The 24,762-nt window shown below is 50.7% G+C and overlaps 1 protein-coding gene across 3 annotated transcripts; it reads left to right on the top strand.

Annotated features, from left to right (window-relative positions):
• The first annotated feature begins 6,885 nt into the window (after positions 1 to 6,885).
• Positions 6,886 to 24,461, top strand: HNF4A (hepatocyte nuclear factor 4 alpha). 3 transcript variants are annotated; one of them, XM_075022561.1, is made up of 10 exons: positions 6,886 to 7,120; positions 10,852 to 11,026; positions 12,896 to 12,990; positions 15,462 to 15,568; positions 18,119 to 18,274; positions 21,587 to 21,674; positions 22,199 to 22,354; positions 22,638 to 22,874; positions 23,553 to 23,675; positions 24,319 to 24,461. In XM_075022561.1, exons 1-10 carry the CDS (start codon positions 7,000 to 7,002, stop codon positions 24,459 to 24,461), a joined length of 1,401 nt encoding a protein of 466 aa, XP_074878662.1. In that variant the 5' UTR covers positions 6,886 to 6,999. The 3 variants fall into 3 exon arrangements, with proteins under 3 accessions (XP_074878662.1, XP_074878660.1, XP_074878661.1); XM_075022559.1 differs by having other exon boundaries at positions 23,553 to 23,679; positions 24,278 to 24,461; XM_075022560.1 differs by having other exon boundaries at positions 6,929 to 7,120; positions 10,849 to 11,026.
• The last annotated feature ends 301 nt before the right edge of the window (positions 24,462 to 24,762 follow it).

Genomic DNA, 24,762 nt, shown 5'->3' with positions numbered 1-24,762 from the left:
CTCTCCCTCCACACATGCAGCAGCTTTGCAGTCTTTTGCCTTAATTCTAGTGAGGGCCAATCCCAAGAACCTCAGCAGTGACCGGAGGACACTTACAGGCATGGCTTAGTGATGCACCCACCTTCACAAAAAAAGATAAAAGAAATTAAAAAAAAAGTAAAACTTGCTTTGTAACCTTTGTTGATTTTGGCTGTTCTCCTCCTCCACCTATTGCTCCACCAGCTGGAACAATTCAGGGCTGTTTCATGTGTGTATAATGAATGTATAAAGTCAATGAAACCTAAAAGCCCTGCAAACAGCTGGCAGGGGTGAAGGGAGAGACTCCCTTGCCTGCCAGACTGCGAGCTCAGTAGGGATCTTTTTCCTGGGAAGCTGCAAGATTACTTCAGTTCCAAAGGGATCATATCCAGCTGCTAAACAAGTTCTCTCCAGGTCCAGATGTGGGTTGCTGAGATCCCTGCCATACTAAGCACGTGAGCTGGCGAGGCATGGAAAGCAATAGGTGCTCGTTGCTGGCAGCAAACCCTCGCCAGCGCTGCTGCTTCGCTGTGGCTTCTGCTCCCCCATTTAAATGGGGCTTAAACTGCTGGATTCAAGCTGAGCATCTGCCAGCGTAAACAGTGAATTGGGATCAGCATGTGGCAAAGTCAGAGCTTTTCTGGATTTCCTCCCAAATAGGCAGGAGTGTGTTTTGCTGGAAAGTGTCTGGGTCTCCGTTGGGTTGGGGTTTGGATGGAGTGCAATGCATGCTGTGTAGGGGTTTAGGTGGGGCAAGTGGGATCAGCGGTGGGAGCTGCAGCTTGGGCCAAGTTGCAGCCTGTGGTGTAATGGAAGAAGATGAATCTAGCAGTTCTTCTTCCTCGCTTGGTCTTGGGCTTATTGCGTGATTTTGCTTACAACACAGCAGCCAGATTTCCAGAGTAGTGCCAGTTTGCGGGTCCCAGAGGACAGATGTTGCTTTTGGGGGTTGCAATGCAGGCAGAGTGATTGCAAATACACAGCAGCAAATGCGCTGGCATTTTTGAGCACAGCTGCCCTTGTGAGAACAGCTCAAACTTACTGAACTTGCAAAACAACAGCTCCCAAGAGTGCTAATAATTACTTCCTCAAGTGTTCAGAGCCTTTGTTAGGCAGGATAATAAACTCCTTTCTGGTCCTGAGATGAAAGGCATGCACAGTGTTATCGCTAGAGCACTATATGCTGAAATGGTCTGTCTGTCCCCCTGTTTGCAATTCTTTCCCTACCGCTTTTGCATAGCAGCTATTTGGTTTAGTTCCAATAGTTACCTCCAGCTTCAACATCCATCCCAGCTTTGGCTGAAATGCACCTGTTGCTTTTGGAGAGAAGTTCAAGCAGAGTCTGCCACCTCCTTTGAAGTGTCTCTTCCCCACATCCAAAAACTGCCTCGATTCTCCATGCGGTGATTTTATGGCCTGGGGGCCTGGACAGTTCTGGTTGGTTTGGCCACTTTTTGATAACTTTGGCATTGGTGAGAAATAGCCTGAGGTTGCGGTGAAGCTGCCTCTGTCACCCTTAGCTCTGCTGGGGAGCCCAGGGTGCCACCGCATGTCACAGGCTCACCAGTGGCAGCGTTTCTGGGGTCTGCTCAGGCATCGCCTGTCCTAAGCATCACCCCCAGCTCCAAACAGCATCTGTCCCAACCACAGTGACAGTTGCTTCAGTGCTGGGGAAAATAAATCACCAAGAGCAATTTGTTGTTGACCAGGATGATAAAATGCCTGTGTCTTCCCCTGGGCACAGGTCTAACACAGGGCTGTGGTCACCTCCTGCCTCTCGGGGCTGGATCTTTCTGATCTACTCCCCTGGATGGAGGTGGTGGATCTTTCTGGTTCACCTCCACAAAGTGTTTTGCTGGGGCAGGGACATGCTGTGTGTGGCTGGCAAGGGGCAAACAGACCCTAAACAACTTCTGCTGAATCATTGGTTTTCCCGGAGACTTCTTACTGCTGCTGGGGATATTCTGGGGACAGACATGGGAGCTGACCCCCGTCTGTGTGTCTGTCTCATGATCGCTGGGAGTAGAGGCAAAGATCCACCGTTTGAACCAGGGGTTTGTTTCAGCTGCACTGACCTGCAGCCCCCCATCCCTGCCAATTTCCTTGGAGCTGCTTATGAACACACTGACAACTCCGCTCCAGAGTCATGGCACGCTGAGGCAGAAGGCAGAGGGATTTGACAGTGTGGCCTAAATATCCCTGTTTACAAAAAGTCTGACAAAACACAAGCCCTTGGCTTTATCTTTCCCATTTGGAAATAGCCACAGAGCAAATATACTTAAGGCACGAAGGGAGGGGGATTTATATTGACTTTAGAAAAAGCTATTCTTTAAAAACAGGAAAAAAGTTCATCCTCGAGCTGTGCAGACTGGCTGCTAGACCCAAAAGTCTTGCGCAGAGGCTTAAAGCCTGCCTGCTAATCTGTAGCAGTTCTGTGTGAGCAAGTCATGCAGTAAACTGCTCTCTGTTAATTTTTTAATGCAGAATAAACAGGTCAAGAAATGATTAGCATGAGAATAAGTTGAGCTTAATTGGGAGAATCAGAAAAGATGAGAGGGAAGAGGCAAATTGGAGTTATCAGTTAACCATACAGAGTGGCTCTGCCTTCACGAGCTCATGTTTCCTCTTGTTTTCCATCCCCTCTGAAGCTGCCTTTTTTTCCCCCTTCCCTAATTTAAATGATGAGCTAAAATTGCTGGTATAAGCACAATGGAAGCCCTTGTTTCTCCTTCTTGTTTTCTATCTGCAATGGCCGCCCAAATGAATTGCAGGTGATAAGGCTCCTACCTGGTTATTCCCGATGGTCCTTCCCATTCCGCGTGGAGAAAGGGAGCTGCTGATGTTAAGGTTGAAATGTGCAAAATCCGCTTTGTGTAAGTGTGAGCACTCTGCTCTGGTGCAAAAATTTCGGTGTGATCCTGGCAGATCCGGAGACTGAGCGGAGGCATCTGTGGGCAAGGGGAAGAGCAGCCCTCAGGACTGCTTGGAGTGGAGTTTGGTCAGTGGTCGGAGATCTATATTCTCAGATAGGCAGGACTTTGTCCACAAACTGGAATTTGAAATTTCAAAGGGGAAAAAAAAAAGGCAGAAGGGACCTTTGCATATGTGGAGATGACTACGCTGGCGATGTTCCCCTGGGACTTTTGTTCTTTATCTTGTAACTCGGCTTCATGCTTCCTCAACAGCTCGCTTGGCAAAACAGTGCTGGGCTGAGCAGGGGCTCTGACCTTGTTCAGGGCTTTCCTGCTCTGGAGAGGTTTCAGAGCTGAGCCCACCTCCGCTTCACTTGCATGCCAAGGAAAAGCTACTCCAGTCCCACAGTAGCCTTGGAGCTGTGAGTGACATGGCAGGAGCGATCTGGAGTCAAGGCTGCAAGGGGCAGCAGTGGCATCGCTGATGTAAGACGAGGTTGCTCCTGCTCGCTCTGGGCACTGGCATTTCTGCTGGGGATTTCTTGAGAGTGCAGAGCTGTAAGAGGGAAAAGCAATGAGCAGGAGGGCCCCAGGCTCCCAGCTGCAGCCTGACCACTGTCCATGCTCAGAAAGTCCACAGGTGACCCCAAACTAGGGGTTTTGGGCAATACGCTGGAGGGCAGGGCTGCCGTTCCACGGCAGGCTGGAGAAAGGGGCCAACCGGAACCACCCGAGTATAACCCACACAGAGGACATCGAGGGGATGGGGCCAGGGTCCTCGCAGCATGCATGGCAGGAGGAGGCGAATGGGCATAAAAATCGGAAAGAGTTTCAGACAGTGTCTAAGACCACAAGGACAGTCAAGCATCAGTTGCCTAGAGAGGCTGTGCAGTCTCCATCCTTGGAGGTGTTTAAGACCCGACAAAATAAAGCTCTGAGCAACCCACGCTGCTCTCACAGCTGGCCCTGCTTCCAGCAGGAGGTTGGAGTAGAGACCCCGAGGTCCCTTCCAACCTCAGTTATCCTTTGATCCTACAAAACCCTGTTCAACCCACTTGATGTGAAGAGCTAGCAAGCACGGTAGCTGATAGCATCCTTATCATAAATGCTGTATTAAATAGTCTATTCCTGATCCTCAATTACTGAGAAGCATGGATCTTCTTTTCAGGGAATCCCCTTTTGCTTTGGATTAATGTGCTAGTCAGGGATATATAGATAAGGCAAAATTAGTGTCATGATGTGCCAGTGTGGGAAAGGATTTACTGCTCAACACATAAAAATTAAATAATTGCTTGGTGCAGAACACTTCATGCCCTGGAGCTCTCATGGTCTCCTTTGCAGCCACCTCCTGGTGTAGGAAACAGTGGGTGGAGGGCACAGAAAATGGGGACAGGAGGAGAGAGGAGAGGGCCTGAAAGATGAACTTCCCCTGAGCATCTGGTCTGGGAACAGCCTTTGCCTACGAGTGGGGGTTTGCCAGCTTTGAGTTGTCTCTCTCTGGAATAAAAATGACAAAACATCTTCTGTAGGACAGAAGTGTTTGAATCAGCCCCACAACCAGCTAACTGCTGACTTGAACATCTCCAACCTAAAACAGCTGCAGGGGTCCTGTTAGCTAGTACAGGCCATGACTACTTTGGGAAGCTGTCTCAAAACCCACCGTGCAGGGACGTCGGAGGGAGACAAGGGCTCCCCAGGCAGAACACCCCCAGGGAGACATCTGTCTCCCGCAGCAGACCATGCCCAGGGAGCAGCCACCGATTTCCATCACAAGCCCACCTCGGGGCAAAGGAAGTGCAGGGTGTCCTTGGCTGGTCTGGTCCTCTACCTCCACACTGAGCCAAGGGATTTGGGAGGGGACACCAGTACTGAGAAAATGACAGTCAACACGACCCCAGGGCGGAAAGCACCATGTCCCATTGACAGTCCCAGCCTCGTGAGCCACCTAATGCTCTCCAAACTTCCCCACTCCTTATCTGCCGCTTTCCCGCACATGCTGCCTCTCCAGTGTCTGTTCCTGGCCCTCTTAATCCTTCCTGCCCAGGGAGCAAATGGCCTTTGCAGCCTTCCTTGCTCAGCAGGCTATTTAAGCAAAAGGTTTGTTTTGCTGAGCAGAGCAAAATGGGCCATGCTTTTACGATATTTTACTAGACGCTGTGGCAAATCCTGCACATATTTGACCTAGTGTCTGTAGCATTTATCTAATCAAAGGGATCACCATGGCTCGGCCAGGACTGGGCTGGAGGTCCCTGGGATGAGGCCACGGAGGGGGCTATGCTCTGCTCTACCTTAGTATCCCCATCCCAGTGTCCACATAGTAAAACCAATTTTTGGCTCAGGACTGTTCCTGCTGAAGGGAAGAGCCACTGGCACATGAGTGCGGAGAGCCTCTGGCCTCTCTCTTGGGAGCACAGACGGGATGACTGTTTTCCCTGCAGCAAAGTATCCTTTATCACCAGTCCCAAGTGAGAAAGCAGGGGCTTTCCCCTGTGCTCAGCTTCACTCCTGCAGACCTGTAGCCTTAGGGTAGAAGAGGTGGTTGGAAGTGCTACATAGGTCATAGTTTTGGGGGGCAAGGACTGCTTGAACAATCCCTTGTGCTCCTAAAATGTGAATAGCAAATCATCGCTAGCATCACTGCCCAAAGGCATGTGCTGCTGTGGAGCCAGAGACCTTGGTGTCACGTTGTGATAGTGATGCCACCGTGGCCAGGACAGCTCAGGGTGCCAGCGTAGCCAGGGCTGCATTGGGGTGCCTGGGAAGCACAAATATGAGCCAGTTGGGAGCCCGAATCAGCAGCGTGTGGACTCAGTCACCCACTGCTGGTTGCGAAATCGGGGGGAATTTTTCACCGCAGAACAAGCTGATACCGAACCATTAACTTCTGGTTCTCCTGTGCCATTCAGCTGATGCCATTCAGCAATCAACTAAATTCCCACTCATTGATCTTGCTGTTACACTGAAAAGTCTCTGTCCTGTCTAAAGCAGAGGAGTGATGTGCCCAGGGTCAGCTGCGGAGGAGAGCACCCAGGTTAGCTAGGAGGAGAGCACAGGCAGTTCTGCCACTTGCTCCGGTCCCCCCTGCCCAGTACCAGCAGGGTCGGACCCCAGGTCTGGGTGAGGTGGCAGAACCCCTGCCAGTGCTGGCAGCGGACAGCTGGCAGTGGCTGCATTTGCAGAAGGAAAAAATCCCACTGCAGCGTAAAGCTCTGCTGCATTGTAAAACGCCTAATGAAAATTTTAAGACGTGTCCGTCAAAACTGAGCCCCTGGGGGTGTCCAGCACAGGGTGGCTCTGGTGGTGGGACAGGAGCAGCCCCGGCAATGCCCAGGGCACCCATGCCACCCCCTGGCCCTGCTCACTGTTTGGGCACAGCTGCAGGGTGGGATCTGTTTATAAGGCATCCAGCCCCTGTAAAACTCAGTTTATAGGGAAGTAAAAGCAGTCGTACGTTGTTACTTTGCATAGCAACGTGTAAATTGCCAGGCAGGCGCTGACCTCCTCTGACAGGGAGGGAGAAAAAGGAAAAGGTGTGGGAGGGATGGAGGGAGTGAGAGAAGGGAAAATCAGGGGGAGAAGGCAACCAACTGTGGAGAGGGGAAGGCAATGACTGAAGTGAAGAGCAACCTTGTTCTCCCGGCGGGGTTTTTTCCAGGTTTTCCACCCCAGGTACAATTAAGACCAACGCCGGTAGCTCAGTATCAAGGTCAATAGCCCGGGAAGGTGTTCCCTGGGCGGCGAGTGCCTGCTCCCGCGGTCCTGCCTGCGCCTGGGAGCCAGGATTGGCAAAGCACCTCGAGACTCAATAACAGTCAACAAGAATCACTGCTGCTCCACCAAAAAAAAAAAGCTTAGCAGCGATCCGCAGTGGGCGAGATGATTAAAGATTAACCCCCTGCCTCCTGCCTCCACCCCTCTGGGGAGTATAGGCCTTGAGGCTCAGCAAATCCTTTCAGAGAAATATTTGAAATAAAAGACAACAGATAGGGGACGCAGCGAAGGCAGAGGGAGGCAGAAGGGCCAATAGCCTCGGACAAGGGAATCGGTACAATCTGGCCCGTGTTTGCTGATGATAATGCGCCTTTCCAAAGCCCTAATAGACATGGAGATGGCAGATTATAGCGCAGTGCTAGACCCGGCGTACACCACTCTGGAGTTTGAGAACATGCAGGTGCTGGCTATGGGCAACGGTAAGTCCCCTCCATCTTCTCCGCAGCGGTGGGACAAGCCAGGGACTGCAGGAGGACAAGTCCCCGGAGCAGCCGCTGAAATGCTCCTGGGGTGGGCTGGGGCATGGCGGGGGTGTCAGCTGTGGGGCTCCCAGCGGGGTTTCTGCTTCCCACGGGGAGAAATTGAGGTGGCGGAACAGTGCTGTGCTCAGTGCAGGTGGGATGGTGCCCTGCAGCCCAGACACCTTGGGGACGGGCACACGCCAGGAGCTGGGTGCGATGAGAGGTCCCCACCAGATATTCAGCCCAGGGACCGGGACTGGGGCTGAACACAGGGGGGATCTCACCTTCCTCAGCCTCCAGCCAAGAGAAAAGACCAGCCAAAAGTTTCCGAGTGAAATGCTGCTGGCGGCTCACCAGGCAGACGACTGCCCCTGTGGCTCCAGAGCAGAGAGCCAGTCCCACCCAGCAGCAGCCGGAGCTAGGTTTTCCCAGAGCAGAAAGCCATTTAGCACCTGTCAAGGGCAGAAATCGCTGCAAAAAAGCAATTCGGGCACTGCCCCCGCAGCTGCACTGAGGCCACAGCTCTTCCCCATGCCAGTGCTGGGGTGTGGGGTGGCATCCCCTTCCCTGCGAGTGCTGCAGGGCCAGGAGGCTCAGCCCCCGGGGAAGAGGGGCAAGGGGACCCGGCAAGGATAGATGAGCGTTCCCATCCCCTCAGGAGGGTAGGATCACACTTAACCCACCAGGATTTGCAACACTGGCCCACCCATTTGGGGACCAAGGAGTCCTGGTGATTAAATGCTCAGAGATAACAGGAGATTCCTCTCCAAGTCCCCCCTAAAGTCTCTCTAAATACGAAGTTAATGACTAAACGAAGCACACCACAGAAGATGACCCCCTGAGCCCTTTCCTCCTGCCTGCTGCGTCACCGAGGCTGCCGGGGCACCCCTGTCCCGGGAGGGCTGTGCCAGCGGCACGGGCTCTTCCCTCACAGCCTGTGCAGGTCTTCTCTTCCCAGGGTTATGGCTCTGCTCCGTCAAAGATGTGACACTGCAGTGCTGAAGTGGCTCTGCTGTGCAATAACCCCCTGCTGCCCTGGGTCTCAGCCCTTTCTCTGCTCGTGGGGGCTAGTCCTACCCACCTAGGGGTCTCAGGGCCGAGAGCAGCCCCCCTCAGCTCTGCCGATGCCCACCTGGACCCTCCGTGACAATTCCAGGTCTTGCTACCTCTCCATGCCCCTCTCCCACCCGGAACGCAAAAGCTCCTGCACGGGGGGCTGTGATTCGGCCCCCCCGGACCGAGTGCTTCACGGGGCAGAGGGACAGGATAATTTTATGTGATGAGATCATGTGCAATATGAAATACGCCCTAGGGGTGGATGAGTCACCTGGGTCAGGCAGCACCAACACCTCTCCTCCTCCTCCACCCAGCTCCAGACCAGGGGCAGGTCTTGCCTCCAGGGCTGCTTTGGCACTCCAGCAACTACCCGCACCTCTGCCCGCAAAACCTCCACCTCCTTTTCTGGCAGAGGACTGCAGGAGAGCTCAGCCCCTGCCCCGCACAGCTCTGCAGCTCCAGCCCAGATGTGGCTGCTCAGCAATGACCAAGTTTGCCACTATCGGAGACCAAACAGATCCTGCGTTCAGACAGGCTTGGGGGCTTCTCGAGGTCCTAACGCAAGTCTCAGCTGCGAGGTCTCAAACTTAAAGTCAGTTTTTTTCTTTCCTCCATTTACCTTAACTCCAAAACAATCCAATTAAACCCACTTCACTGCAGCAGCCAGAAGCCCACATTTCTGGCACTACAAAATAAACTTAATTGGAAAATTATCCATTAGGCAATAATTTCATTGTCGGTTGGCTATTAGACTAAGATGTCGTAATTTCTTTGATAATGGTGCCAGTTTTTCCTGTTCTATATTCATCTGATTACAGCATGATATACTGCTAAAAAGAGATTTATCTGGGCTGTCACAGATACGCAAGTAATGTGATTACAGGCAGATCAGCTCTTCCTCTCTTGTGCAAGTCCTATGTGTAGCTGAAACTGGAAATCTAACTTTCCTTCCGGAATGACCTTCATCCAGCTGAGCCCTCAGGATGCATTGCAAAGAAGGATGCTTTCAGAGGCAAGCTGCTCACAGGGACAAAAGACAGCCGGAATGGTCTTGGGAGGAGCTCAGGGCTTTGGAAGTGGAGAGGGGAGCTTAGCACAGGCAGTGCTGCACCCATGGAAATGCAGCTGTGCAACAGGCAGGCAGGAACACAGAGAGGCAGCAAACCATCTCAGAAAGAGATATAGGAGGGATACAAGAAATTAAAAAGACAGAAAGCGGGCAGGGAAATGAAAGGTGCTGCCAGAGCCAGGGAAGGAGCTGGCTCGAGATCCCCTATGCTAGCTCACTGCTGGAGCCACACCAGTTACTCCTGCCAAGGGATGGCACAAGCAGGCTGCACAGCACCTGCTGCAATACCCCTTTCTCTGCAAAATAAATGCTAAAATTGTAGACCTACCCCAGGCAGCATAGCCTTGGCCTCCCCCAACATCCATGCTTCAGCTGCCAAAGGGACCCCTCCTGGGATCAGCCTTTTTATAGCACCCAGCCCCCTTTCTGCTGGGTGCCAAGTGGGAGCAGCTGTGGCCCTCCTGGGGTGAGAGTTAACTGCATCCCTGCCAAAGCCAGAGACCAGGGACCAATGGACTCAAATATTAAAATCCCAGCAGGTTTCTATAGCTTTGTAGATCCTGAGTATCATTTGCAACTGGGATTTCCACTGAGGCAGGGGAATGTGCCTGTGCTGATACAGAAAAATGTACATGGGAGGGGACAATTAGATCAACTGAATTAAGGGCTGATCCCTTCAGCCTTGAGGTTTGTTTGGCTTGCTGGAGGGGTTTTAGTGTAGGGTTTCAAGCCTTTCAGATGTCCTTTCCTACAGAGGCTGCTGCAATTACCCATCCTCCCAAAAGAGCCCTGCAAGTGCCAGCCCCCCTCACTCTCTAAGGACTGTAAGACACATCAGTCTCAGCTGTGGTGCTACCAGACTCTGGAACATACGCAGCATACAGCCTCCTCCCTGATATAGCATCACCCTTTCTTTCTGGGTTAGCTTGATCAGTCCTTCTTTGCATGGGTAGTGTTTGCCCACATGAGTTTTCCAGCTGAAGGAATTTAAGTTTGTTATGCACTTAAAGTCTTGTTCTCCTGAAGAACTGCTGTGCAGGCTGGAGCTCCGTGCCTGGGGCTCTCCAGCAAAGGGAGCTGGTCACCTCATTTCTCTGATAGCGTCTGCTCAGGGCTGTCTTGGGCTTTTTCGGTGCTATAACACAAACACCTCTCTAATAAATCAGCTGCTCACCCTGAGCTGTAATACCTCAGCTTTAACTCTGTACCAGCTTTTTCTCTGGCCACGCTACTGCAGCCCAAAGCATCTGCAAATCCCTGAGGAATTTTGGCTCTGCTTTGTGACTCCTGCAAATGGGTTTCCGCTTTGTCTGAAGGCATCGCTGGAGTCAGGCCTTTGAGAAGAGCTGTCTCAGCCTGGCACACAGGGAGCTTTTGCACACTCAAATTGCAATGACTTAAGACACTTGGAGTACCCATCACTCCTTACACACCTCTCTGACCAGCCCCTGCCGCACAGTCTGGCTGCAGCTGCCTGGTTCCTCCAAAAATTAAGTCTCTCGCTGGAAACTGAGTTAGGAAATGTTGGCTGTCTGTCTCACTGTCTTCTTCCTTCCCCAAGCAGACACATCTCCATCAGAAACAGCCAACCTCAACACTTCCAACAGCATCGGGGTGAGCGCGCTGTGTGCCATCTGCGGGGACCGCGCCACAGGGAAGCATTACGGGGCTTCCAGCTGCGATGGCTGCAAAGGCTTCTTCAGGAGGAGCGTCCGGAAGAACCACATGTACTCCTGCAGGTAAGGACAGAGGGGACAGGTCGTGTGGCTGAGACAAAACAGTCCCTAGGAGCTGAACAGCAAAGCCCTCAAAGCGCAGCAGCATGGTGCTTCATTTTCTTCATTCTCCCTGCATCCTCCACCACCTTCCCTGACCTCACTCCCCGCCTCTGGGAAGGGTCAGAGACCACTCTCACTCTGGGATTGTCCTCCAGTGATCACTGGGGAAAGACCCTGGGAGCTATTGCCCCATTCTTTAGGGGCCATGCACATGCTCTTGCAAATGGCCAACTGTGGATGCGGCTAGCAAGCAAGGTGATGCCAGGGCGGAGAAGCCCTATTACAAGGGCTGAGCACCTTGCTATTCCCTGCTCTGAGTGCAGCGCAAACCCAACTCACTCCCTGGAGGCACTCAAATGGTCTCCCATCCCTCCTCCATCACGAGATGGAAGTGTGTCTGCCATCTACCTAAAATGCTGTCACTGCCTGTTACGTGGTAAAAGAAGATCTAAGGAGCAACAAGCTGGGCAGCGTAGCATGCACGCCTCTGAGGACGAGGCACCCATGTTGCTCCTGCAACTCATGCTCTGCACCTTGTCGTTGGTGGTAGCCCACGGCTCTCCCGTGCCATCAGTGGCTGTGACTTGCCTGCTCCCTGCTCTGAGCAACCCACACGTAGAAAGTCACAGAGGAAACCGAGGAGTCCTCGGCTCACAGTGTCTAAATCACTTGGGCTTTTTGAGTGAGTTACTCCTGATGGCCTGACAGCCACTTGGAGAGTGTGAAGAGCAACATTACTCTAAAATCTGAGTGACAGAAAGAAGCCCCAGGTTTATGAGTGCATGTGAAGCACATTATCACTTGCACCCCAGGGTTATTTAAGCTGGCTGCCCAGGGAGCCCCCTTCCCACAGCTCCAGTGGAAAAGTCAAGGTGCCCAGTTCTTTAGAGACTAGGGCTTTTATATAAGTGCTACAGAAATGCTTAAAAAGCTGCTTCCAGGCATCCATTTGGGCAAATCTTAGCTTCGGGCTTTAAAAAGCACGGTAGAAACAAGCCTTTTCAAAAGCTACAGAACTCGGCATGGCTGGGAGCCCTTTCCCAGCTCTGTATGCCTTTGTCTTTACTTTGCAAACTTGATCAATCCGCAGTAAATTAGAGCAAATTTGCAAGTGAAATTCATGCTGCAAATGGCCACCAGCCTTGTGGTGTATGCAAGAGACACACACATGGGAGATCAGCATTTGCCCCTCCATGTGCGATGGATTTGGTGATACAAGTGTGGAGGGAGCTGGTTGCTTCCCAAGTCCTCTCTGAAGCACAGGTGGCTCCAGAGCTGTTCACACACCAGCGATGCTGTCCAGAGGTCAGAACCAACCTGCCTGGATCCCAGACACAGCCCCGGAGAGATGCAGGGACTTAAACCCACTTCTTAACCTTACTAGCTCAAGAACAACCTTCTACCCTTTTTTTTATTCAGGATAAACGCATTCTTCCTCCCTTCTAACTGGGATCTTACTTATAACAGAGGCTGGCAAGCTGGCTCTGACCCTCCTGGCTCATGCTTTTAACTTTGCTGGTGCTTGTTAGTCCATCACGAGCATCCTATGCCTCGTGGTTAGTGAGTAACACCAGCAGCCTGAACTCCTGCATACAACTGTCAGCTCTAGCCCTTCCTTATTGAACATCCAGAGGTAGAGCAGAGGGCTGAGATGTTCAGTGCAAAGAAAAAACCTCAGGTTAAAGCAAGCGTGGAAATGGCACAGACGGTGGCTCCTTTCTCAGGGTGAGCCTCTGGGAACCTGCTCTGAGTGCATCTTGGAGCTCAGGGCTGTCTTGTCCTGCCTTCAGACTCAGTCTTGCTGCTCCTCACACCTCTCTTTCTTCCCAGGTTTAACAGGCAGTGTGTGGTAGACAAAGACAAAAGAAACCAGTGCCGATACTGCAGGCTTAAGAAGTGCTTCCGAGCAGGAATGAAGAAGGAAGGTGGGTGGCGGCATGGCTTCCCCACACTCCCCCCAGCAGCAGTCACGCTGGCTCCATATGTTTGAGGAAGCCCTCACAGCCCAAGGCCAGTCCCTGCCGTGTACATGCTTGCCCAGCCATCTTAGCCCCTCCACAGTGCTCTCCTGTGCACAGATCCAGACCCCCATCACAGGGGGGTTTAGGGAGAGTTTGGGCCTCCAGTCCTGAGCCCTGCATGTGCCCAACCTGCCCGCTCCCACCCACGCAAAGTCCTTGCAAGCAGCCATTGTTCCAACAGTTGAGGGCAAGGCATGGGGGCCCTGTGTGCTCCCAAATTCAATTTGAGGGCCCCTTCTCAGGGCACCTCTCAAAATGCCAGCAAAGACAAGCCCACAGGAGTGCCGCAGGGCCACGCTTGTGTCTCAGAAGTGCCCGTGCTTGTACACACAGATCACACCCAGGCCTCTTCAGCTCACTCTTGCTCACACTGACACACACATCACCTGTGCTCTCACAGAGCCGGGGCACCTGAGCAGTTTGGGAACACTTCTCAACATCAGTGAGAAGCAGAACCTTCAAAGAAGGCCTGGAAATTTGGAAACACTTTGGGAAAAACTGCTCTAAGTGCTGTTGACCCAGAGTCACCATCAAATCCATAGCTAGACAGGCGAGTCTGGCAAAGGCCTGTCATTCTGCGCTTTTTTTTCCTAATGTGCATATAGGTTCTTGCTGAGCCTCTGCAGAAAGCTGTTTTATCTGATACAGCAGCCGCAGCAGAAAGAACCTAGAGCAAGGTGGAGCATTTTGGCTATTTAATTCCATATGAAACAAGTAAAGATATGCACCCCCCTGCGTGGCCCAGGCTCACCCCACCAACTTCCCTGCCTCTCTGCCTCTGCAGCCCTTCCAGGTCCCCGTGACTCAGACACAACAGGACAGGATTCACCCCTTGTTTAGCCCTGCGTGGTTCTCAGGAGTGTTCACAGTGGCAAGGAAACCTGGGGCTGCTGTGGTCCTGCTGGTGGCCCTGCTGGTGGCCCTGTTGGTGGAGGGACAAACTGCCAGGAGCAAGCAGCCCAAAGAGCTGCCTGGCACCCTGCAGAGCTCACCCCATTGACTTCTGCCAAGGGACAACCAGGATGCATTTGGCCCTGTTGTTCCCTGTAGAGAAATTAAACCCTGTGCTCCCCGCAGTTCACAACCCCTCGAGGAGAAACTTTGGAGAAAAGGGGTCGTTGAAGACAATGGGGAAGTACTAGTGGTTCCTGGGCAGCTTCTCCAGGAACACCAGCCTGCAGGAACACTTCTGAGTGGGAACATTTCTTCCCTGCTAAAGGGGATGAGGTATTGCAAGGAACTTGGCTTGACTTTTCCTGAAGAACATAGGAATCCTCCTCTCCCTGCAGCGTCTGCTCATCCCATGCCCAGAGCTTTGCTGCTGTCTGTTAATATTCAATAGAAGTTACATTAGGTGCATGACCAGCTAATACTGAGCAAACATTTGGAAAACATCATGGCGTGACTGAACTCGGGGGCCTGCTACTGATAACAAGCAGCATAACCTTGAGAGCTCCTATTTACAGCCGCTGACTGCAGGGCTTTTCTTCTGGCCCAGCCTCATTATTGCTTTTTATCAGGCAGATTTATACATTGAGAACGTATCAATCCAGAGAGCCACCAGCCTAAGGCAGGGACTGTTCTGTTTCCCCTGCCATCATCGATACCTTATTTCAGCAGATGGCTTTGACTGGTGTGGCCATGGTGAGTTATGGCCAGCCCACGGCCTCGTGGCAGATAGAGAGGCAAATCCTCCCCCTCAGCACTACTGCTTCTGCTCTGGCTGCTGCCACCTCTAGACTCAAAGCCCAGGTCCTCAACACTAGACCAAGCAGGGAGACACACTGGGGTCAAACCTGACCTGGGACCCTCTTTACAATAAGGTATGAGAGAGCTCTGCTGCTCTGGAGAGATAAGGAGGAGCTGTTCCGCACTTCCTTCCTTGTAGCTTAGATGGAAGTTTTCCAGCTGCACCTATCTGGCGCGAGAGCTTCCCAAACGGAGCTCACAGAAGTCATGTGGACAGACAAAGAAGCCATGCAGATACTCCTCCATTTCACACATAAGCTTTGGGCTGCATGCGTGAGCATGGCCACCGTTTCAGACCCTGTATCTTGAAATTAAAAACCTTAAAAGCCAGATCCTTTGAAAGGAAACCTTCCCATTGAACTCTACAGGCTTTGAACCAGATGCCTGGGTTCTGTAATGATCCTGTCCCAGGAAAGCCTAATAAAGCAAATGTGAAAACAGAACTACCAGATGTAGTCAGCTCTCGCAGGCATCCCATCACAAACCAGACGCAGCTGCACCTCCGCCTGCCAGGCAGGGAAGCTGGGAAACTGCAGCTAAGGAAGGGGAATGCCAAACGTCTGTGCTAGTTTTCAGTGTACAGTGTCACGAACAACCTGCAGCTCAGCTAAAATACTCTCTTGCAGCTGTACAAAATGAACGGGACCGAATCAGCACCCGGAGATCAAGTTACGAAGACAGCAGCTTGCCCTCCATCAGTGTCTTACTGCAGGCAGAAGTCCTGGCACAACAGGTACCTCTTCTTTCTTCTTTGGCAAATACAAAAGCATCGGGCACTATCTGGCCAGTAGAGCAAGTTGAGTATTTAATAGCCGAGTCTTCAAATTACCACCTCTTTTTTAAGTAACTTATCTGCCAACTCAACACTGGTTTTTCAAAGGCATTTATTTGTTACCTGAAACCATCCCTTTAATGCTCTTTGGTCCAGAACCCAGTTGTAATTATATGCAATAATCTGTTCTGCTTTGATGGGACACATGAAGGCTGGAGAGCCTGCTGGAAGAAAATAGGGTAGAATCATTGAAATCTAAGGAGCTGCAGCTGCCTAAGCCAGCCGAGGGGCTGGCCTTGCAGAAGCAGCTTTCCTTCCCCATCGGCTGTTAGGAACTTCGGATTCTGGCTTCTTGCACAGTTTCACAAGGAATCAGTTTCATACTTGTTTTATGCAGATATTCTTTCCAGTGTTTGCTTGAAATTCCCCATTTCCACAAGCATACTGCCAAGACTTATTTCCTAGAGCATTCACCTGAAAAGATGATTGCGATTTAAGAATCTGCATATTGCAAACAGTGCACATCAGATCAGCACTCTCTGGGAGGACACAGGACATGATGGGAGCACACAGGCTGCAGGGAGGATTTGTCTGCAAGAACAAGTGATGAGGATGGGGCTGTGCTGGAGGCAAGAGCTGCCACTCTTCATGGAAGCTGGGAAGAACAGCACTCCTTGTCTCAGGGAAAATGAAGAGGGATTCAAGTTGGCAGTCTATGTTCTTCCTTGCTTCAAGGGTCACATCACCCTGAAGGCTGCCCCGGGAGATGCTCTGGGACAGGACACGCTGTGCTCTGGGCTCCATGCTAGGACTCAGGCTGTAAGCTCCACTTCCCCGAGGAGGGGATATGCCGGTCGGGCCAAGGGCCAATCCTGTACACGAGAAGCATATCCAATCTCATCCCATGCCTCACCTTGTCCTACACAGGCCCTAATATATTTATATACCCTATAAAAATAATACTGGTGCTGCTCCCAGAGGTGTGAGTTAATGGGGTCTCAAGTCACCAGATCTACAACGGAAGGACATTTCTGGGACTCTGAGTCCTGCAGCGGCTTCGTATGCAAGTCTGAAGCAGGGTCTGCTGATAAAAACTACAACCATCGTCAAATCCAGGGGAGCTCCTGCTCTCCCACAGAGCACAGAGCGACTCATTAAACAAGGCAGGCTCCAGCATGGTAATTGGTAACTTTTATGTGCCTAGCTAATTAGAACAAGATACTGCTGAGGAGCTGCCTTCTCCAAGATCTCAGGTCACTCACTCAGAGGTCTTTATTTATTTGCTAAGCCTTCCGGGCTCTCTGATTAGGGTAATACATGGTGAGATTTTTACAATCTTATTTATTCAATAATAGCTCGAGAGCTGGAAAGCTTCCAGGTAATGCAACCTGAAAAAAAAAAAAAAGCAGATGGCATTTGAATTCCACTTCCTTGGGGAGGCTGGCAGGGTCCAAGCTGAAAATGCTGGCAGGAACAGGACAGGAAGAGCTGATGTTGTACAAGAGCAGAGAGGGCAGGCAGAGGGCAGTGATGGGGTTGAGTTAATTGCTTACAGAAGCATGAGGATAAAGTAGTGACTAAGGGCAAACTTTTAGATGAGCTGGGTGAGCAGCTATGCATGAGAACCAGGCAGGAGGTTGGGTGCCTGGTTTAGGGGGACATATTCTTTCCAGCTCTGTGTGACAGTACTTGCAGAGTTGTCAGGCTTGTCCTTCACAAATGAAATGGCCCCATTTGCCTCTGCAATCACAAATAATTCGCCACGCAAAAAATGCGACCTGTGTTGTGGGCATGTTTGCACATGCGAAGTTTTGCCAAAAGGGCCTAAAAGCTGGCGGGAGGTGGGAGGTGGCTGTCTTTAAAGTCTGTCTTTAGCATTTCAAATTGGGTAATGTCAAATATTAATGACCTGGCGCTCACAGAAAGCAATGTCAGACCTGCGAAGCTACCTTCAGCAGAGACTTTTTGTGCTCATGCTGACTCAGACAGGAGGAGAAGTAGAGCCTGTGTGTCTCCTGTCAAAAGCGGACAAGGCAGGTCTGGCCAAGCACTGGCTCTGGAGCAGCATGGAAGGGGGAGCAGTTCTCTGCCCTTTGGTGGGACCAAGTAGCTCGTGCAGCAGCACTGGGTGGATGTGTCCTCTTTACTGGTGAGGCTGACTGCTACACGAGCCCCTCTGTTCCCTCCTGGACCTTGAGTGAGCACATTTGTTCAGTGGGAGGAAGACCTTGGCTTTAGAAACATTCTGCGCTTTCCAGTCTATTTAAGACATGACAGATTACCAAGATGATCCACAGACTCAGCTCTGAAGCATCTCATGTTCACAGATCCCCAAGTTGATCTCAATTTAATTGAGTTGTGCTGGGCCATGTATTCTGGGCGCTGGATGTGCAACAGAAAAAAGTAATCATTGGTGCTGGAGTCTGTATCAAAACAACCTGTGGGCTGGGGATTTTCCTGTCTGTTTCCTCTGTGGCACTGAAAGCTGAAGGATCTCTTTTCTCCTTCCAGATATCATCCCCAGTTCCTGTGATCAACGGAGACATCCGAGGGAAGAAGATTGCCAACATCTCCGACGTGTGCGAGTCCATGAAGCAGCAGCTGCTAGTGCTGGTGGAGTGGGCCAAGTACATCCCTGCCTTCTGCGAGCTGCCCCTGGATGACCAGGCAAGTCCCCCCTTCCACCCCACCTTGCTCCACCCTGGGGAAGGCAGTGGGGAGCTGAAGGAGAGCCAGGCTGCTGAGACCTTCAAAGAAAATGTGCATTGTCAACTCTGTTATCCTGACTGCTGCAGCTGATTGGGAACGGCATCCATACAATGCCAGCACAGGCCATTTGCATGTGCAGCTAATCAGTCGATGAGCACAGTCATGATAACACTGAGCTCAAGTTAGGTACACAATCAGGTGTGCATTTTGTATGGGTCTATCAGTCAATTATTTAATTATAGTTTGTGCAGCACTTTGAAAACCTGAAGTGCTATACAAATACTTAGTGTAATCAGACTTAGCAGGACAGACTTCTAGCCTAAGGTCTGCTCAAGACTTAAAACCAAATCTGCCTATCTTTCTTTCTACTTCTTGCCTGGGGATATGTTTGTATCCATTCCCCTGGTGTTGAATCACTAAAACTAAATACTGGTTTTCTCCCAAGGCAATAAGAAAATCTCTCTTTAGAATTAAAAAACAGAAATATATTTGCATTTGACACAAATTACTAAAATTATATTTGCTGATTCCATAACCGAGACAAGCACAGTGGCTTTGAAATCCTTTGTAAAACTATACTGCAGGATCTCAGGCAGCCTCAAAGAGATACAAGGAGATGTATCCTGTGTAAGTCTGAAGTCTGCAGCAGATGTTGCAGACATGATGTGTGCCCCGCCTTGAACAGCACATGTGGATGGTGAGGAGGCTCCAGAGGGAAGGGATAGCACTTCTGGCAGGGTATAGAACTTCTGGCAGTGGCCCGCACAGGTCCTGTTCCAGGTAGGAAGGTATTTCCAGACTTCCCAGTGTTCAGTCACAAAATCAGCATGGGTCTTCTTCAGCTAGGATCAGTCTCCAGCCCTGTTGATATAGAGATAATTTTTACATCATGAGGAAAAAGGGATATCCAGAAAGTGAGAGCATCCAGCTGATCAAAACCCCCTCAATCCTAAAACTGAGATCTTCAGTAATAACCCAGCAGCACAAAGCCCTGGGGAATTCAGCGCTGTTAACACAGAGCGTATTTCCCTCCTTACTGTGGTGTGTAAGGGCTAAATCATATAAATTGGCAAGAAATCTGTTAAACTCCTAAGGCAAATACAACTCAAAAATTATGAAAAACAAAATGAACTCCAATGGCCGATGACATTTACACAGCAAACAGGCTGCAGCCCAGCGGAGGCTTGGGCAGCTCTGCAATAACCCATTGTATCCTTGTGCCATTTGGAACAGAGGCAGTAAACCTAGATGGTTAATAACTCTGCAAACTACGGCAATTTCCACGTGAGCTCATTTTACATTTGTGGGGCTGCAAAATTTCTCAAAGAAGAAAAAGCCTCATGATGACATTGTCTGAAGGCTGCCTTCCCACAGAGGAGAGGCTGCTCTCAGTAGGCTCCACAGGCTTGTCTCAACTGAAATAGGTCTTCTGTTATGACCAGCCACCCCTCGTCATGAGCAGTTCCCAATCTGTCCCAAAGGGCTTGAGAGGAAAGACTGTGCTGCATTAAAATTAACCAATGAATGCCACCCATGCTTTTGAAGGACAGTACAAGAACAGAGGCAGCAGATACTCAAGGGAGTGCAGGAGGAAGGACAGAAATGCCAGGGAGCAGGAATGAACAAAACTACGTGCAAGCCAGCTGCCCAAGGGTCCTGAGAGTCAGTCAAGACATGTCTGGTGGGAACATTTAATGTTGGGAAACACTGTTACATTGTCATTAAAATATTGCCTGAGAATGAATAATCTCTGCCAACATTTTTAAAGGAAAGGTCATACCCAACCCCTCATTCTTCCTCTGCACCAAAATGTCAAAGTACTGGGTTTGGTGGGGCAAAGCCATTTCATTTCAAATTTAAAGTTCTATTCTGTTGTGCTACAACTTTTATGTTTATCCTAGTTCATAATGAGATGCTGTACCTCAGGTTGATCACTGCAAGAACAAATATCAAATGAGATGGTTTTGCCTTGTTGAAGTAATTTACTTTAACCCTGCTCAGACAAGCAAGTTTTATGGAAACAAAAACAGTGGTTTCAAACTGAGCTTTCTTGAATTTGCATTAGGCAGGAAATTTCTACGTGAGGGCTTTGCTCCGCCTTGGGACTCACAGTTTTTCCATCCTTTTCAAAGTTTCGTCAGATAGGAAAGCTCATTTTTTTGCAGCTCTGGTAATTACAAGCAGCTTGGCTAACACATCCACCCACGTTTGGATAGCGATAGAGAGAGGCTAGGTTTTGGCATACAGATAAAGGTTTCCAGGCATCCTGTGTCCAGTCTTTCTGCAAGGACCACCACTCTCTTTATTTTGCATAACTCTTTTTCACCCTCTGCAAAAAAAATATCCCTCTCTCAGACATCAGCATCTTTTCTAAGCAGAGCTCTCTTCTACGGGCGACACATTGTCCTGGCATTTCCGGTGGGATAAGACTTCTCTTGGCTTTGTCAGATGCTGAGGGATAACACACTGGAAAAATGGACCATTCCCATCAGGACACAGTTTTCAGAATCTCTCCATTAATGTTTAATGATTGTTTTCTCCAGCAGAGGCTCCTGGCTGGACATTAAGAAGCCTCTGTGTCAGGCTGTCCAATCGTTAACTTCTGTTTCTGCCTAAATCTCTGAAATTTTTAACTTAAGGAGGGCAAAAGATTCAGAACATTCTCAGCAGCCACTGGAGGGTGTAAAATGAAACACTTCAATCATTAACATCAGGGCAGAAAAACATCCCTTTGGCTTCCCTGGCCCAAATGCCCATTGCTGCGGAGGGAACAAATGGCCAGAGGATGACCCCGTCAGCCAGGTGGACGTGGGTCCCCATAAGCGTGATTTCAGTGGGAGGTGGGCACGGCCCAGATGGACAGCAACTGTCCCCAGCAGTGGATTGTACTTGTGCCCTCTTCCCAGGCTGGAGCATGGTTCCTGGTTCTGCACTTGGGAGGAGTTGCCTTGTCTGCAAATGGCCTACTGTGAACATGTCCCGCTGCTGGCTTGAGGTCCTGGGACAGTCTAGCATGTTCTTGCTCATGACATGTGCCATGAATATGGGATGTTTCAGGTGCTGTCTACTAGTTCTGCTGGATTTATAGCTGTTTATGCACAGGAGTAAACCACTTTTTGACCTCTTTTTCTGACTGTGACTGGACAGGGGCTCTCACTCCCCACCCTTGAGTGCAGTACAGGAATGCTGGGCTTTCTTTCTTGCTTATGTGAAATCACAGCTTTGTCCGTGTCTCTGCATCACCCAGATAACTTTTCCCTGCCCTTGCAGGTAGCACTGCTGCGAGCACATGCAGGGGAACATCTGTTACTGGGAGCTGCCAAGAGGTCCATGGTGTTCAAGGATGTCTTGCTGCTAGGTAAAGAGTGCACTCCTGCTCCCGGCCCATCAGCTTCTGTGAAGCTTCCCTGCCAGGGTGAAGGAGAGGGTAGTTCAGTGTTTGCAGGCATCGTTTTTGCAGGGTGGTGGCTTGAGCTTTTCTGTATTTTAGCAAGCCTAGCACAACCTCTGGGTGCAGCTAGGCCTGGCTGACATTCGCATCAAGGCCACGACATGTGGCAAAGTTGGGGGACTATCAACATTCACATTGCCCGCCCCTCCCGGTTTGTGTAAGCAGGCTGTGGTGTGATTGAGAAAAAGGCTCTCGCTCCTCAGTCAGCTTTTCCTCGCTTGAGTGACTCCTGTGTAAGGAGAGGCTGCTCTGGCAACACAGATCAGCATTTCTGGCGGGCTGAGTCAGGGAAGGGGCAGAAGGAGGAACTTCTTAAGTCCTCCACCCTCAAAATTATCTCAGCATTGGTTACTTGGGTTTTGAACTCCTTGCCGCCCTTGATAAGTGTTGGGCAATGACAAGGCGATGGTCTCTGTGCTGCTTGTCCAAAGGAAACGACCACATCATCCCACGGAACTGCCCCGAACTGGTAGAGGTGAACCGAGTAGCCATCCGCATCCTGGACGAGCTGGTCCTCCCCTTCCAGGAGCTGCAGATAGATGATAACGAATATGCCTGCTTGAAAGCCATCATCTTCTTCGACCCAGGTATGCTCCAGCTTGGTGAGGGTTACCTTCAGAGGGGACTAGTCTGGGTTATGCCAACTAGTACTGGTCCTGAGTTGTGGAAATGCTGCCTGGTCTCCTCTCTGGGCCAAACTGTTCTTAGAGGGAGGGGAGAAGTCAGCCTAAGAAGAGAAAAAACATCCATTACAGCAGAGGATAGAGAATCAGAGACAGCTCACCTCAGCCTGCGCCCAGACTTGATGCTATTACTGAGGGCAGCTCCTAGGGAAGCAGCCTGGATAGTTGGTTTTGCGGGTTATTTCAGATGCCAAAGGACTCAGTGACCCCTCGAAGATCAAGCGGATGCGATACCAGGTGCAGGTCAGCCTGGAGGACTACATCAATGACCGGCAATACGACTCACGGGGCCGCTTCGGGGAGCTGCTGCTGCTGCTACCTGTGCTGCAGAGCATCACCTGGCAGATGATAGAGCAGATCCAGTTTGTCAAGCTCTTTGGCATGGCTAAGATTGACAACCTGCTGCAGGAGATGCTGCTGGGAGGTGAGTACTTGAGGGTCCTACAAGAGGCCTCTTAGTGTTCCCTGATCACTGTCCCCTTGAGAACCTCCATAGCCATTGTTTCCTACCTGAAAAAGGTGGAGACAGCCTGTATGCAGGTCAGCCCTTGCCTCACACAAAATTATCTCCCCCTATCATTGGCAGTGGCCCCATTGGGGTCCCACATTTCTACTCACCTAAAGAGATGCATTAGTTGTGCATCTATTTACAGAGAGGCATCCCCAGCCCTCTGCGTGCAGACGAGCATTGCTGTGCAACCCCCAAACTCCTATCAGCCAGCCATTTCACTAATCCTTCTCTGTGTCAGAAGGGCGTCATCAAAACAAAAGGGACTGAAAGCTCAGGTTGAAAGTGTCCCAGATTCTCTAGTGGGAGCATCCAATGGGACAAAGCAAATTGAAAAGTTGCCACCATGCTATTCTTTAGATGGAGCTGTGACTCAGGAAGAGAGGAATACGATCCTGTATAAGTGGAAATGCAGGCAGAAGGCAGGGGTTAGTAAGCCCAAGGCATCCATGGAGGAAAACGGGAAGGGTGTGCTCCAATCACATATGCACAAGCTGATCACGCACAAAGCCTTGGACATTTTGGTGCAGTGGGTCTGCCCTTCTGAACTGTCTCCTGCCATTGTGACAACTAATGTCATATGCACGTTTTCAGGCTCATCAAGTGAAACACCGCATGCTCACCACCCCCTGCACCCTCATCTGATCCAGGAGAACCTGGGAACAAACGTCATTGTGGCCAACACAATGCCTCCTCAGATGCACAACGGGCAGATGTGTGAGTATCACCAGAGAAACAGAGAGCTCCCAGGAGAAACCGAGAGCTTTCCAATGTGCCTGTGGAGGTTACTCCTACCACACAAGGAAAACTTCCATGCGAGACAAAGTCTCTGATAATGAGTGTGTGAGAAATTCCTATGCAGAAAGGAGAGAAAGACAAACAGAGAAGTGGGTTAGATTAGATTAGGCTAGACTAACTGATTCAACAAAACGTTCCCTGGCAGACTGTAACTTCTATATAGCCCTTAAGGGGCTGAGTGATCCCATCCAGTGCACACTGAAATCAATGGAAAGGCTTCTTTCCCTTGAATGGTTCAGACACACTTCAGTTTGCCCTCTGCAAAAACACAGGGGAATCTGGTCCATCACCCAGGGCCACCACATGGGGCCACTGCTTCGGAATTTGGGCTGAGATGACCTCAGCTGACCAAAAAAGTGACCAGTACAGGTCCAAATGCCAGCAGCTCCCCTCATTCAATGCTCATTACTGTGGTTCTTCCAGGGCATCTAACTGTGCCTAAGCTATGGTTTTGCTACAGAGCCTCTGCCTTGCTTACACCTGAACTTCGCACAACTGAGGATAGGTCCCAGTGCTATCAGGTCCATGAGGCTCTCTTCTAATTTTGTTTCTCTCTCTGTAGCTACTCCAGAAACTCCACAGCCATCTCCACCTGCAGGCTCAGGACCAGAGCAATACAAGCTGCTGCCGGGAGCCATTGCAACCGTGGCAAAACAGCCCACCTCCATCCCGCAACCCGCCATCACGAAACAGGAGGTCATCTAGCAATCTGCAGACCAGATGGCCTCATTTAGAAGACCGTGTGGGACAAAAGCCCGAACTGACTCTGTCACTGTGAAAAGAGAAGCCATCCAGAGGTCAATGGGTGCAAACACACGGACTTGCTTATTGGACTAGTCCACCACCACCAAAAGCTGTCTTCCTGCAGCTACGGACAGCGTGTGCCATGGGCAGCCCTGAGTCCCAGAACTAAAGTTGAAGCCTTACTGAAACCCTCAGTCTTTGTTAGAAGGGCCAGATTTCTGCCTCCCTCTGTGGGGAGGTTGCAGTGACTGGCTGGGGACAG

The sequence above is a fragment of the Buteo buteo genome, chromosome 2 (assembly GCF_964188355.1).
Source record: "Buteo buteo chromosome 2, bButBut1.hap1.1, whole genome shotgun sequence".
Lineage (NCBI taxonomy): Eukaryota > Metazoa > Chordata > Aves > Accipitriformes > Accipitridae > Buteo > Buteo buteo.
This window is presented reverse-complemented; position numbering and strand designations above follow the sequence as displayed.

Coding starts and splice junctions, on each gene's coding strand:
- HNF4A (XM_075022559.1), top strand. CDS start 7,000: ATGATAATGCGCCTTTCCAAAGCCCTAATAGACATGGAGATGGCAGAT. Junction 15,569..18,118: donor CAGAAGTCCTGGCACAACAG/GTACCTCTTCTT, acceptor TTCTCCTTCCAG/ATATCATCCCCAGTTCCTGT. Junction 21,675..22,198: donor CAAGGATGTCTTGCTGCTAG/GTAAAGAGTGCA, acceptor GCTTGTCCAAAG/GAAACGACCACATCATCCCA.